We start from the raw sequence: 16,216 nt of genomic DNA on the forward strand, positions 1-16,216 counted from the left end.
ACCAACACCGCAGGAGGCCAACTTAAAACCAAACAGGTAAGAACCAGTAGCGACTAATAAAATGGGTGAAAAATTAAATTCCAAAGAAATCACAAAGCGTTAATGTTTGTTCTTGATTAATGTTGTTAATGTTGCTGTTCGAATTCTTAATGTTACATTTATGAGGTGTGTTCATGTATACGTGTGTTCATGTGTTTGTGTGCTCTCTCTGTTGCCTACCGTTAGCTTCCTCTTGTTCCCCTGCGTTTCAACACGGATATGTTTTGTATGCTTGTTATTCATTTTAAGACATTAATAAATCATTTTCTTATCATTTTCTCTCATTTTTGTGTGTTTCTCACATCTTTCATACAAAATTGGGACACTTAGACAAAATGTAAAGGGTTTAATTGGTACTTGTGGGAGGACCGTGGAACGAATTAGAGAATTTACAAATAAAGTACTACAATACTTACCAAATTTTCAACTTACGAAAAAAGTTCTAGATCTAATAAATTTCGTAAGTAGAGGTACAACTGTACTTGATAACACAAATAAAATATTAAACTAATGTTTTTGTTACAAATAGGTCTCTAGAATATTGTAGTAACTTTAGTCAGCAAATGCTTCTATCCAAAACAAAACAGCCATGATGGAAGATCACCACCAAGGGATAAAGACGGACATAACAGGTCTTGTAAATATCCCTACTTACAAAAGCAAGGCATAAGCTACATTGACGCATAACCTATTGTGACATTTTTTTTGTTTGACCAGCCTTTTATTCCTTGTTTACTTTATCATTTGCCATCTTCACCTGCCCGTCACACACACTCCCTCAATGAGCAACTCCTCCATACCCTTGCTGCCTGTCTCAATAGTGTCAGTTAGATTATTCCGCCAGTGAGCACGCTGCAGCCCTATTTTATTTACAGCATAAGACTCTCCTCTGTTTGCATAATAGATATAGTCTGCATCATTACTCAGAATCATATTTCGCAACACACAAATATAATCACCAGGGAAATGATTCTTTTCCAAGAAACACCAGCTAAAAAAAACATATAAACAATCATGGAATCCCCAGAGTCAGACTCCAAAATTTTTAGTTTGACCAAATCTAGACCCTGAAAGACACTGAGTGGTGATTTTAAACTGTTGCTTAACGACAGACTCAGCATATTCATAAATGTGAATGCACAATTTGGCTTGCTCTATAACAAAGACGTTTACATGATCTGTCACGCAAATGCTAGCAAAAATTGCATGATGCTATTGAGCCAATTAGAAAATAATCTGAATGTGAAGATGATGCTTTGTCAAAAACACATCAATCAGGTAAGATCTCCATGTTGACTACTACTTATTTATTATATTGACTACTTTTATTGATTATTATTATTGATTATTTATCTGTTCCTTTGTTTGTTTGTTGCTGTTATTTGTGCACTTCCCTACTTATTTATGCTGTTGACTACTTATTTATTGGTTATTTATTTAATGTTTATTGTTAATAATTATTGATTATATATTTTTCTGTTTGGTTGTTATTTGTGCACATCGTGGTGAAGCTTTGAATCTCATTTATATATGTGTAATGACAATAAGAGCATTCAATTCAATTCAAAATCAAAAAAGAGATGCAAACACGAAAGATATATTTCAAACCAATACATTTTTTTCCATGATTCATCCATGTACCCAGTGGTCGAGTGGTTAGGGCAGGGCGAGGGAACCTATGGCTCGGGAGGCAAATGTTGCTCTTTTGATAGGTGCATACGGCTCACCGCTAAACTGTGAGGTAAAATATGGGAACCCCTGTTGAGAGAGCTCAGTCCTGAATGCATCAATAGGAGCGTTACGTGATCATTGTGGCGCCGACACGACCTCTAGTGCGGCTTCAAACTTTTTTTTTTCCATTAGATTCTTCTGCATGCATACTCTCATTAATTATCATTGATTAGCAACAGCGCGACAATGTTGTCAAAAGATCTCAGAGAACGTTCGTACTTTAAAAGTGGTGACATTACTACAAATAGCACATATTTTAGTGTATTTTTCCTTTTAAATTTTGAGTATGGCTCTCAAGGAATAACATTTGAAAATATGAATTGTTTATGGCTCTCTCTGTCAAAAAGGTTCTCGACCCCTGGGTTAGGGCATCGGTGTAATCGGTGTTCAACTCGCCAAGTTTCAGAAATAGTCTTTTTTTTGCAATGAACTGCATATTTCACACTTTTGAGTCATTTACAAACTGTAAAAATTCACATTCTGATAGCTATAGTCTGCCAACGAGCCATTAAATGATTCCCATACCGCGTCCAGGTGGTCAGGGTTGTAGTCCCAAAGTTCCCAACCCAAATTAAGAAGAAAATAGCATTTTTTGGATTTGCAATTGGTGATGCGCAATGCGTGCGGTCAACATGGTTGGAGAAATGCATGAGCCAACCAACTAAAAGTGTCTCGACCAATAATTAGTCGCTTTGCGATCACGCACATCATGCATACTGGTGTGTGCGCGCACTGCACACATTCAGAGCATTTGACCTAGAACGCATGGAGAAATGTGCATGCAAGCTTGCAGTGCGTGTCTTGCCTATTTTTCTGAGCGCATGCATTTGCACTATGCGCTATGGAGAATGGCTGAAGAAATTTACTGCAAATATTTTTTGTTAGGCGACCAATAATTGATCACTTTTCATTTATTCATTCATTTTTGCACTTTTTGCTGATGATGTGGTTCTGTTGGCTTCATCAGGCCGTGATCTCCAACGCTCACTGGAACGATTCAAAAACGAAAAGAGAAAAATAACTGAGGAAAACAGGGGATTCAACGTTACGTGGACCGAATCAGTTGCGAATACGGAAGAATTCCCTGAATGTTCGCTTGTCTGATTTCGGTGCGGGAAAGCACGGGCTCAATTCCCGCTGGTGGCGGTATGATTGGGAGTACGGATGGTCGTTTGTCTCTCTCGGTGTGCCCTACGACTGACTGGCGATCAGTATAGGGCAATGTTCCCTCTAATTTTTCGTTGGTCTGAGCAGAAAGTCAACCTCCCTGAGCGCACCGAGTACCAGTGTGAGCGACATCATCGGTACTCGGATGATTCGCCTAAAGACGTTTCGCCGACGGACGTTTGACAGACGGGCAGGTCGCCGAATGAACGTTCGGCGGAACGTCCATTCGGCGACCTGTCCGTCTGTCAAACGTCCGTCGGCGAAACGTCTTTAGGCGAATCATCCGGTCACGACATCATCATTGCTCGCTATGGGCACACCAGTATCACACCTGCCACAAGCAGGTGCATGTCAATGTTCCCTCTAATTTTTCATGTAAAACATGCTGTAAAACACGAAAAACATAAGTGGACAGAGCTACTGCCACTGGCTGCCGCTTAAACGGCGCCATCATGGGGAAAGGGGTAAAAAAAAAAAAATAATAATAATAATAATAATAATAATCTGATTTTTTTTTTTTTACTGCGCGCCATATGATTGCTGCTGCGCAGAGAAGACGAGAGTAGTGCGCAATTGCGCACGCGCGCAGCTTAGAGGGAACACTGGTATAGGGTGTATTCTGCCTTTCGCCCGAAGACAGCTGGGTTAGGCTTCAGCAACCCCCGCAACCCTTTTGAGGATGGGCAGTATGTAAGATGAATGAATGAATGCTTCTTTTGCAGCCCAGTACCCAGTTGGGAAAGAGAGAAAAGTGTGATTGCATTACTTCTGGAGAAATTAGAGAGCAAAAAATAGATTTAAGGAGTGGATTGCATCTCCAAACTTCATTTCTGCTTTTGTTGTTTTGTTGCAACCCAAGAGATAAAAAAGCGTGGAAAGAGGGTTATGCATGTTCCATTTTGTTATAGGTTTGTCTAATCCTAAAAATAAAATGAGATCAAACATCGGATTTCTTTACTATATTTCTTTAATTTCATCAAAGCAATGAAGCATAATTCATTAATATAGTAATAAAGTTAAACTTGAGGCGGCTTTATACAACTGTTTTTGGCGCCAACTTAGTCATTTTGATAGTGAGCTAATATCGATACAAATCGCATGTGTTGCCTTCGGTTTTCGGACGATTCGCCGAAAGACGTTTGGCCGACGGACGTTTCGCCGAAACAGGATTCGCGCGCTCACCCCGCCCCCGGATCGTATGTGTGCATGTTTTTCAACCTCGGCCCGCGGGCCATATACGGCCCGTTACAGATAACATTCATTTAGGAATAACAAGGGCATGTACTGGCCCCCGCTGGACATATTTCTAAATACAAGTACGTACTACAATATGCTGCCAATTTTTTATATCTTTTGTCCTTGCGTCTAAAGTAGTAGCCATTTGGAGATCATGCAGAACAGTACGTGACAGAAGAAATAGATTAAATAAAGTAGTAGTAACAGTAGGTACTACTGTAATGAAATTGTAAATCCAGAAATCCTACTCCAGAAAACTTACACCAGCATAGAAAACGTTGAGATTAATCTTTGAATTAAGGTTCTCAGGAAATCCTTTTGAATATACCTAAAATAATGGGAAATTATTTAAAATTAAACTAGAAGTAAAAGTGTGTTCCATGGCATTTTCAGGTATTGTTCTCTAAGCCCTCTAGTCTGTCCAAGGCACTTAGAATTTCACATAAGTCTTCTAGTATTGTTTTTTCTCAGTGTCAGACATCAATCCCCAGCTTTGATAAATTACATTGCGTGTCCAAATGGCTACTACTTTAAACGCAAGGATAAAATAAAAAAAATAAAAAAATGGCAGCACATTGTAGTACGTACTTGTATTTAGAAATATGTCCAGCGGGGGGCAGTACATGCCCTTGTTATTCCTAAATGAATGTTATCTGTAACGGGCCGTATATGGCCCGCGGGCCGAGGTTGAAAAACATGTGCACACACGATCCGGGGGCGGGGCGAGCGCGCAAATCCGGTTTCGGCGAAACGTCCGTTCGGCGAACTGTCCGTCGGCCAAACCTCCATCGGCAAAACGTCTTTCGGCGAATCGTCCGGTCACGGTTGCCTTCATTATAAGGCTTATATAAAGCTTTCAGTTTTTTTGCAGCTCCAGACATATCTGTTTTTTATTTTTTTCGGCCAATATGGTTCTTTCAACATTTTGGCTTGCCAACCCTGATTTAGACTGTTCAACAGACCTACTATGTATGTTTTGTGTAATAGTATGTAGGAAAACCGATATGTTTTAATCAACTACTAATATTTTCAGTGTGTCCTTAAAATGTGTACTCAATATGCTGCAGATGTGCTTACTATCTGTTAGGTTTGTTATGTTCTTGGGGTGAGTGAAGCGGAGTAGGACCCAAATGCAGGGAATCAGGAGAACAGGTGGAAGTGCGGGTGCACTTACATAACATTTAGTAATGAAAGCAGTTCACAAAATAATGCCTTCAATACAAAAAAGAGGGGGGAAGGTAACAACATAACTTCAAAACTAAACGTACTGGGGAAAACACGAAGAGGCAGGAGGCACACCTACATAACTAAAGCCAAACACAAACCAATACTCCGACAGCGGGATGACAAGATAATTAAAAACACCTGGGTCACACGTGGGAAGGCGAGCAGGAAACACAGCCGGTGAAACTAATGAACAGGTCACACAAGGGAAACACCCAAACTACAAAACCCCAAATAAACATGAGAGGTCTGGCTCAGTAAATAAGCACAGAAAGGCAAATATTTATATTCCCATCACAAGAGAGTTTCTCGTGCATGTGATTATTTGTTTGATGGCTTAATTAGAGGCTAAATTGTGTTGGGTAGACATTTATTCATTCTTCCGTACTACTCATTCTTGTAAGGGCTGCCGGAGCCTAATCCAGTTGACTTCAGGGAAAAGGCTGACTACACTCTCTAGACCAGGGGTGGGCAAACTATTCCACAAAGGGCCGCAGTGGGTGCGGGTTTTCATTTCAACCCATTGAGAGGGCACCTTTTCACCAATCCGGTGTCCTACAAGTGCAATCAGTGGATTGCAGTCAGGTGCTTCTTGTTTTCTGCAGGAATCTCATTGGTTAAACTGTCTGTGCTATATCGGTTGGAACAAAAACCTGCACCCACACCGGCCCTCGAGCACCGGTTTGCCCATGCCTAGACTCTAGACTGGTTGCCAGTAAGCCATAGGGTACAGAGAAAGACAAAAAAACATTTGCACTCACAATCATACTGCCACCAGCAGCAATGGAGCACCTGCCCGCACCGAAGTCAGGCGAGAGAACGACTACACCATCAGGTGGCTGGTAGACATTTAAAAATGTTTATATTCTTCTAAGTAAAGAGCTCCACCTGTAGTTTTTTAAGCTTTAATTATCAATCACACGAATAACCAATTGTATTCATACCCACAGGAAAATTAAAACAAAACTGTGGAGAAACACCTGTGACATCTTATAACTGAGCAAAATAGTAATGCTAGATTACCATATTTTCTCGCATATAAGCTGTATTTGTAATTCGAAAAAATGATGACTGAATCAAGGGTACGGCTTCTATGTGCACAAAATTTGACTTGACATGCACAAAACTGCAAGGTGACAATGACGAAACGCCATAAAGCAAGACAATGCGGCCGATACGGTCATTTATTTCAAAATAGAGAAAAGATAAACAGATGAAATGCTAAACAAAACTTATTTTGACATATATGACTGAAACTCATGAAAAAAAAACTATCTTGCATAAAACGTGAAAAAACTCATTTGTGGCCGCCATTGCTCGCTCAGGGCGCCGCCATCTTACCTTTTACTGGTAGTTAAACGTGCTCTGACTGGCTAGACGCTAGTAGCCTTGATACATGTGTTCCTAGTGTTTACCATGTCAGCACATCCCAATACTTAAGGCTGATCGAAGGTCTTGTGGTCGATCATTAAAATATCAGGCTTGATACTTGCGTAACGTGTATCTCCTGGTATTACTGCATCCACTCGGACACACTTCCAGGTATGAAAGAGACCTTTGCATTAGGTAGATGGTTGCATCTTTCACACCAATGCCTGGACAATAGGCAAACTGCAGAGGATCCAGCATGAAGAAGCTCACAAGCAGTTGCCACATCGGGAAAAGGGGGAATATACGCAGTTATCGCAATAACCTGCGAGAACTCCCACGGGATGTAAAACAGCCTGATGCTAATAGCTACTAGCTCGATATCTTGAGTACAAAGTTGCTCGTTCACCGTGATGTGCCCCCGGCTCCACCATTTGCTATTAATAAAAACAGCTAGTCCCCCATCTGTCCTCCTACCGCTCTCCTCAGCTTTTCTGTCCGCCCTCACCAGATGAAAACCATCCAGTGAGATGAGTGAGTCAGGTATTAATTCATTCACCCAGGTCTCCGTGGGGCACATAATAAAAGACTCCCGATACTCCCGTTGCAGACTGGTTAGGTCTTCCATCTTATTGGGGAGGGATCTGATGTTCCCCATAATAATAGATGGTCTGAAGTGTTGCTTCTTACTTTCATCCAGCTCTAAACCCTTTTCTCTTTTTCTTTAACTGGGGATTTCCAGCAACATCCAGGTTTTGCTGAATGGGTCCAAAAAATGTCCAGAACTAGCAGAGAGAACCTAAACTAATAGAACAAAGACTGCCTCTCACACACGCAGATGGAGTCGTAAGTCGTAAAAACATTAAAGTATAAAGTACAAAATAAAGTCAAAAGTAAAGTATTAAGAAATATTAAAATGTAATTTTAAAAAAGATAGAAAAGCTGTAAAAACACAGAAAACGAGTAAGAACGGACGGAGCTACTGCCCCCAGCTGCCACTTGAGCGGCGCCATTTTGCTTATCTACCTAGGGGCAAGTTAGAGTGTTCAACCAGACGACCCTGCATTTTTGGGGGATTTGGGAGGAAACGAGTACTGGGGGAAAATCCACGCAAGATAGCCCATTCGATGCAGGTGCGCCTTATACTCCGGTCCACCTTATAGTGTGGAAAATATGGTGTTTTTATTTTTATGAAGAAACTTTAGTTTCAATTAGTCATTCACATCAAGATTCTATCCACATGAGTCAAATAAATGGGGAAAAAAGCATTTAATTTTTTTTTTTTTTTACAACTTACATTGCCAAAAGTTGAAGTCCATGGACCCCAAACATTTTTCGGTTCAGGTAACATAAAAATAAGTAATATAACGACTTTAATATCTTTCTTTTTTTTACAATTTATTTCCCCTAAAATTAGTGGTGAAGTAAAGATTGCCAGTTTGAAAGACAAATTTTGAGACAGTGTGAAAACAGATTACAGATGTCTGAGATGAATGTATTGTTTTTGTTGTGGTAATTTCTATATCTAAGGACCTCAAAATGTTATCCAATATCTTCAAGGAATCCGTCAACTACTAAGACTTACTAAACTTGAATAAACCGCAACATGCTATGCTTTTGTATTGTTCAGGATCTGTGTCATGTATTTGAACTATAGCAGTCCTCCACCCTAGTCTACCTTGTGTTTACCGGTACCCACAAAAGAGGGGTGGAGAGAGGTGGGATTTGACCTTTACAGAGGGGGCTTTGGATGTCTCTTGCACGGCTAATGTCCCTGGTTGACAAAAGGAAAGTCAAACTGAACATGCGCACCTAAACACACACACACATGCACGCGCACACACACACTACAGCATAGGGGATGAGTTTGGAACTCTTTACCTTGGCCTGTCGCCTTCTCTTGCTGCCCTTTCTCATGAAAATGTCAACCCATCCCTCTTTCTCTCTGTGTTCTACTTTCTTGCCTTGCTCACACAAGACTTCTTGAGCGAAACAGAAGAGAAACGATGTACGCTACAAAAAGCATATAGCTGCTCACAGTTGACCGATTACGGTTTAAATCTTGGCAGTATCCATGTGACCTGTGGGAGAGGGAAGATAAATCGTTTTTGCTGTGCCAGACATCAGATATGAGCTATGTATATACTGCCGAGTTCCTTTTACTGCCCAATGTAATGAAGTTATGACTACATTCTTGATTGCCAATATGCCACTATGCCACTATTTACACCTTGTCACTCATCATGGTCAAAAAGGTTTATTCTCTTGAGGTTCAACAATTTAATGAAGTCTGATGTAGCTCACTCAATAACCACTGTGAAAATGAAGCCTTAATTTAGAAGTCCCTGCCTTTATCCCATTAGTTTTATTGAAAGTCAACAATAAACAAATTCTACCCTTCAGTCTCAGTAGTCAGTTACTCATCACGCGGGAAAATTTACCACATGTTGGGATTGTCAGTGGTAGCGTGTGTGTTCACTGTGAAGTGCCAAAATATTTTTAGCATTCAATCAAATTCTCCCCAAACATTCGCAGATAAAAGGACAATTAACCTATGAAATAATTTAACTTCATAATCCAGGTAAAATATAGCTTCTCGACTCCAAACTCTTCTTCACACTTTTCATACGAGCTTCAATGATGACAAACCAAAAGAAAAATAATCAATCAATTGCTTACAGTGGCACTCATCAAAACCTAAGATTAAACTGCTGAACATTAGCATTACCCATATATTTGCCATCAGCAATAGGCCTTCGAACTTATTTGAATTTCCCGTAAATAATTGGTCTCATTCAAAAGTTTATCAGTGTAGGATTTACAAATTAGATGCTGTGTTGCTTTGGCAGCTACTGATCACTTGAGTTTTCCTGGGGAGCACATGGCAAAAATCTTGCTTAACATCAGTGCAGTGCATGTCAGTTTCAATAAAAGTCAATCTTCAGACCATAAAGGCAGATGAATATTTTAAAGCATCAGCCCCAGCCACTCAGGATACGAAGGATCAAGGTAATATATGATGAAACATGTTGCTGCATTTGTATTTGCATTTGTGAAATTAAACCCACATGCCCGCACAAAAGCACAACACTGAGCAATTTCCATGTCGGTTCTCCTCAACATGAGGGGGTGTTTGTTGTCGTGGCTGACTGATCCAATCAATAATAGTGGCTATAGCATGCAATAGCGAATAGATTGACTCATTGGTGACAATTTAAAGCCACTGTTAAACTCAGTGCACCCACAACAACAATTGAAGAAATAATTTTCATTACAGAGTGCAAAAGTTGTCTTTTTCGCAGGGGCTTTTGTAAGGAAAGCTGCTGTATGTGGCAGCCCACAATACAACAGGTACTCTTTCATAGAACATTTTAACTTGATACACTATTTCAAAATAAATGAATAAAAAAATATTACGTAAATCCATTAGTGATGTCCATTGCAAGCAAGAATCCTAAAAGAGATCGCAATTATGTTTTGTTATTTATTTAGGACTTTAAACCAGATTTGGGTCACAATGTAATTTTATTTAAATTATTACTAGTAAAATAGTTGAATTTTGTAATTTCTCGCGTGTAAGCCGCCCCCAATTCACAATTTTCATCTCCATATTCATGGTTTTAATAGCGAGTACAATGTGTTACTTTGAAGGGAAAATCTTAAGAAAACTCATCACACGTGGTATTTCTGAGATTCTGTATGAATCAAAAGCCATTAATAAGGTCAATATTGAATTAATTCATCCAGTAATGGTTGTTTTCTTACTGCAAAACAGAAAATAACCAACAAATAGTAAATCTTACTTTGCCGAAGTCTACTGGTGAAAAAACTAAAGCAAGTCTTGTGCATATACATATTAGCCATACCCTTGCACATACATATTAGCCATACCCTTGATTCAGTCATCATTTTTTGAGTTACAAATATGGCTTATATGCGAAAAAACACAGTAAGAAGCATTTTGCTTAAGAGGCAATTTTATCAGTGTTTGATTATTTTTTGTTAATTGTAAATTACAAAAAAAGAATTTCAAATCAATTAGTTGTAATAATACTCTTTTACAAAGTCGACCATGATGAACGCAGACATCCTAACTCCGATAATAATCCAAAACAAATTTATGAAAAAAGCAAATAAATATTTTATCTGTTCATGAAAACAGAAAGTAGGGACAGACTTCACTATCCTCATTGATAACAGTGCTTTATTTAGGAAACCGGATGTTTTATTTTGTATCAGTGCTAAATTTCCTTTCGAGCACAGGAGAACTGTGTCAAAATCATGCGGTAGGGCCACGCTGTCTGGAAAAAAAATTGGGGGAAGAAATTCATCAGATTCATTAGTATACTTGAGAATACTTTCAACGTCATGAAGTTAAACAAACAGGAAGTTCCAAAAACTAATTTCAGGGAGAAATCCTGGGAAGTTTTATCCCGCTCGCGGCTATCAGGGAGCCACTACCAATATGAGGGAGTCTCACGGAATATCTGGGAGACTTTGAATGTCTATAAACATTCGCTTGTTACAGTGCTAATCCTAGTTTACACTGCAAACTGTTTATTTGTCAGGGCTAATCTGTGGATGTGAAACTCATACCTGTGCAAATTATGTTGATGGGAACATATAAGTGAAGTGAGGGTGAAATCAAATATTGCTAGCAATTTTTAAAAACTTTAATCAAGGAATATTTGATCAATCTACCTTTTCTTTGGTCAATAACTGTGTGGTGTCTGGTCTTGTACGGATGGTGAAAGGAGATGCAAGTCTCAGTAGGATCCCTTGGAATGAAGGCTCCATCTTCGGCGATACAATCTCAAAACAGTCGCTGAACCAGAGAATGCGATGTGACTCGATACGAGTCTGCCTCCTCAATCCCTCGCCAAGCTGCAGAAGTTCCATCCCGGGGCCCAGAACAAGGTGAAATGGAAAGGCGCGGCAAAATGTGGCCAGGCCGATGCGTAAATCACTGGGGTTGGTTGAGAGTGAGAATGAGGCCTTTTGGGGACATACGGGGGCATCGTTTAGGATGGAGTACGATTGACAGATTTCCTGAATTTGGAAGGATACACATACTGTAGGAGCAGTGGTTGGGAATATTGAGGGTGGAGAGGGAGAGGAGGAAGGGGAGGCAGATGGGGATCCAGTTGGAGTTGGTGTAGTGGAATCACCATAGCTGTGACATGCATCTTCTTTAGGCAATAAAGGAGTGAGAGGGGACACTTCTTCTACTTCCACTTCTGAATGAAAGATTCGTCTCGATACTGCTTTGATGAGTCCAGGCATGACCAATCCTACCACAGGGGCAGGGTTAAAACAATGGAGGAGTAACAGCTTTCCGCGGCCATCTTGTGCTCCTTGCTCTCCGGCTTTGTCCAATTTTCTCCAGCCCTTCTCTTCCTCGTGGGGATCCTTACACTGGAAGGAAGGGCTTTCCGATGAGGCACGGCGACCGGTGGAAGTGCGTATGTGTTCCAAGATAGCGTCAAAGCCATTAAAAAAGTCATGGAGATTGCTACCAACAGCCCGGAGCACACGTTCGTTTTCTTCAAAGCATAGGCTAAAAAACTCCTCGCCAAAGTGCTCACGCAGCTCAAAGAATGGTACTCCTAAAAATAGAGGTGAAACAAATCACAGCATAAATTAGTTATTTAGAAACATGCCTGTAAATTTGCAGGATCTAAAATTGTATGAGAATATGGAGTATACAGGGGCTTTTTGTCCACTCATGCAGAACTTTATTTGGAATAAATCAAATAAAATACATCAAGCATAGAAATTTCTCAACATGATCAAATCTTAGTAAAGATATATACATATAATAATTGGATAATTTGGACTGAATAAAATGCCATTGAGAACTTCTTAACAATATAAAATCAATAAGAGAAAAATCCAAAGTGACACAATGCAATTAACATTTGGAAAATGAAAAGTGCAACGTGAAGAGCAGATGTAAACATTCATTCATTTTCTGTACTGCTTATTTTCACAAGGTTTGAAGGGGGTGCTGGAGCTAAATGCACTCAAACAATGTTTCTTGTGCAACAGTATTCAATTCTACAGGGGCACACTTAGCACTTTGGTAAACTAATTTATCCAATTACTTTATTTTTCAACAACTGGACTACAGTTGAGTCTCACATGAAAAGAAAGTATCAACAAAAGAACAAAGAATAGTTTGCACATGCAGGTTTGATCTTGGGCGGGATCTAATAAAAGCAAGAGAAATTAATAAAACACGTTTCATATAAACTATATAGTATACCAAACAATCCTCTTCTGAAGCAATACACACATACACACACACACACACATATATATATATATATATATATATATATATATATATATATATATATATATATATATATATATATATATATATATATATATATATATATATATATACACAGGTCTTACCTAATATAGTGGCCAAGTACTGTAGAATTTGAAGAACATCCTCTTCTGAACCAGAATTTTCTAGAAATGGACACTTCTCATCTTTGCTTTCCTTTTTTAGGTCCTCCTTACCAGAATCTGGACACCTGTGAGTAACCCAAAAACAAGCAAGGACTATAAAGTAACTGACCGAGCTGTATAAATGTGCCAAACCTTTTCTAAGAAAGGTTTGCATATCCTTTGCAATAATCAACATGGATGTGCAAAATAACGCAGAAATGTATTGATTGTTGATGATGAGTAATGGATTCTTGATGAATGAGCAAATGGTGAGCACAGCTCCAAATCAGCCAAAGAGACGTTCTTTCAATAAAAATATTTTTTTTTTAATTTATTTACTTACTGTATGAGAGAAAATCTCAGAGCCGATATACCAAACCATCACTTTGGACTAATTCAGACATGCAAGCCATATATGGAAGAAAAACGGTAAATCTCATCTATAAATTGAACTAGGTGTACGTACAACAAGCAAAAGAAGACAGCAAGTGGCATAGAAAGCAATTAAGAATAGACAGAACCCTGAACGACGTACCTTATCTCCTGTTGCCTGTAAAACTTCAGAGTCTTTTGCAAAGCCTCTTGAACAGTCTGTGTCTGTAAGGGATTTAAAAAACTAATTCATGATGGTGTCACATGCTTGCTTATGCATTCCGTTTTGATGCACCTCTAACCTTCAAAGTGTTTACAAAAATAACATCACGATTATAAATGACAACAGGAAGATAACATATGAAAAGCCATGGTGATTTGAGAGTAGTAGGGTTAGGGGTTTCCACCATTGGTTTAACCTTGACACAGTACAGCTCATTAAGGGAACATTTTATTAAGAGGAGTAAGGTAAAAAAAATGAATCACTAAGATGCGGTTGAAAAAGGGAAAACACCCAAATGTGAACAAGCCTCTGTTCAGGCCCTATTTCTCAGGCTTTTTTTTGGTCCAAAGTATTAACCGTATTTTCTTGCATATATGCCGCATTTGTCACTCAAAAAATGATGACTGAATCAAGGGTACGTATGGCTTATATGCACACAAATTAGACATCCACGAAACTGCATGGTGACAGACGAAAACGCCATAATGCAAGACAATGCGGCCGATACAGTCATTTATTTCAAAATAGAGAAAGGATAAACAGATAAAACGCAAAACTAAATATATTTTGACGACTATGAATGAAATTCAAGAAAAAAAATCGTATCTTGCATTAAACGTGAAAAAAAAACTCACTTGCGCCTGCCATTGCTCGCTCAAGGGGCTGCCATCTTACCTAGGGATGACAAACTAGACCGATGCGGACAGACTTCCTGGTTGTACTGCTCACGTGACTTATTTTTTGAATTTGTCTACGTGCAGGCAACACCCTTTTGGAATGTGCAATCCATCAGATGATCCGTTCGATTCATACAGAATGTCAGAAATACCACGTGATGATTTTTCTTAAGATTTTCCCTTCAAAGTAACACATTTGTACTCCCTATTAAAATCATGAATATTGATGTGAAAATTGTGAATAGTCTTATGCGAGGGAAATTGTAAAATTCAACGATTTTAAGGCAATTTTAGAGGTGCGGCTTATACGCGGAGGCGGCTAATATGCGAGAACATACGGTAGGTAGATGAGAGGTCTTGGTTCGATTGAATCACTGTGTTCTATAAATTAAATATGGTTATCAGGGTTGCTCTGATCTGATAGTTGGGTACATATTTGAGTCTATGGTTCGTGTATCCCTTGCACAATTTGGAGATAATATTTAGTACCAACATTCATTTTCTGAACCGCTTATCCAGACAAGGGTCTCGGGGGTTGCTGGAGCCTATCGCAGCGGACTTCAGGCACCGGACAGGGGATACCCTGAATTGGTGGCCAGCCAACCGCAGGGCACGAGGAGACGGTCAACCATTCATGCTCCCACTCATGCCTAGGGGCAATTGAGAGTATTCAACCAGCCAGCCTACCATGCATGATTTTGAAATGTGGGAGGAAACCAGAGTACTCAGAGAAAACCCACACAAGCCCAGGGAGAACATGCAAACTCCACAAAGGAGGACTGGCCTGGGATCAAACCTAGGACCCCAGAATTGTGAGGCTAACGCGCTAGCCACTCGGGCGCCAGGGTGCCTGTGGTACCCACATTCATTCATTTTCTGAACCTGTTTATCCTCATACGGGTTGTGGGGGGTGCTTGAGCCTATCCCAGATGACTTTGGGTTGGAGGCAGGGGACACCCTGAATCGGTGGCCAGCCAATTGCAGGGCTGGTACTAATGAAGCTATAAATATTGTTACATATTGGTGTAAACATTATATACAATATAATTCATAAGGTATATTCCTATGCCTCAGCAGTGGGGAAGCTGGCTGTGTCTCAATCACTTAAAACGTGTGAAACGTAGTTGAAAAGATGGTTGCCACTAAATTGAGTGGGTGTGTATCAAGGAAGTGTGCAGGTACTTAAATAATGAGTTGCATTTCAACATCACAAAATCACTAAATTGGTACTCGGATGATTCGCCTAAAGACGTTTCGCCGACGGACGTTTGACAGATGGACAGGTCGCCGAATGGACATTCCACCGAACGGTCATTCGGCCAAACGGTCATTCGGCCGAACGGAGGTTTCGCGGAAACGGGATTCGCGCGCTCGCCCCGCCCCCGGATCGTGTGTGTACAAGTTTTTCAACCTCGGCCCGTGGGCCATATACGGCCCGTTAGGATTTTTAATCCGGCCCGCCGCCGACGTTGTCCAAATTATAGTAAAAATCAATTATTCATTTCCCTTTGCCACTCATTACTCTCGATTTATTAGTCTACCGTCAATGGCAGCCCGGGAATAAGCACTCTTGGGCGGGCATGTCAGCCCGGGAATAAGCACTCTTGGGCGGGCAGATGTAGCAGAACCGAGCCGTGAAATGACAGCAATCATGTTAAATCCATCCTAAAACAGCATTTAATGATCAAATACAAATACTGGAGCTCTTTGGACATTAGAA

General features: G+C 40.0%; 1 protein-coding gene across 2 annotated transcripts in view; it reads right to left on the reverse strand.

Moving 5' to 3' along the window:
* The window catches only part of gucy1a2 (guanylate cyclase 1, soluble, alpha 2), an 80,089-nt gene that overhangs the window by 44,493 nt on the left and 19,380 nt on the right, over positions 1-16,216 (reverse strand). For both annotated transcript variants that reach the window (XM_077612393.1, XM_077612392.1), the window contains exons 2-4: positions 13,760-13,821; positions 13,186-13,310; positions 11,467-12,371 (exon numbers count right to left, since the gene is read on the reverse strand). In XM_077612393.1, the coding sequence (XP_077468519.1) occupies positions 11,467-12,371; positions 13,186-13,310; positions 13,760-13,821 (1,092 nt within the window). The remainder of the gene's footprint in view (positions 1-11,466; positions 12,372-13,185; positions 13,311-13,759; positions 13,822-16,216) is intronic.

Source organism: Stigmatopora argus, chromosome 10 (assembly GCF_051989625.1).
Source record: "Stigmatopora argus isolate UIUO_Sarg chromosome 10, RoL_Sarg_1.0, whole genome shotgun sequence".
Lineage (NCBI taxonomy): Eukaryota > Metazoa > Chordata > Actinopteri > Syngnathiformes > Syngnathidae > Stigmatopora > Stigmatopora argus.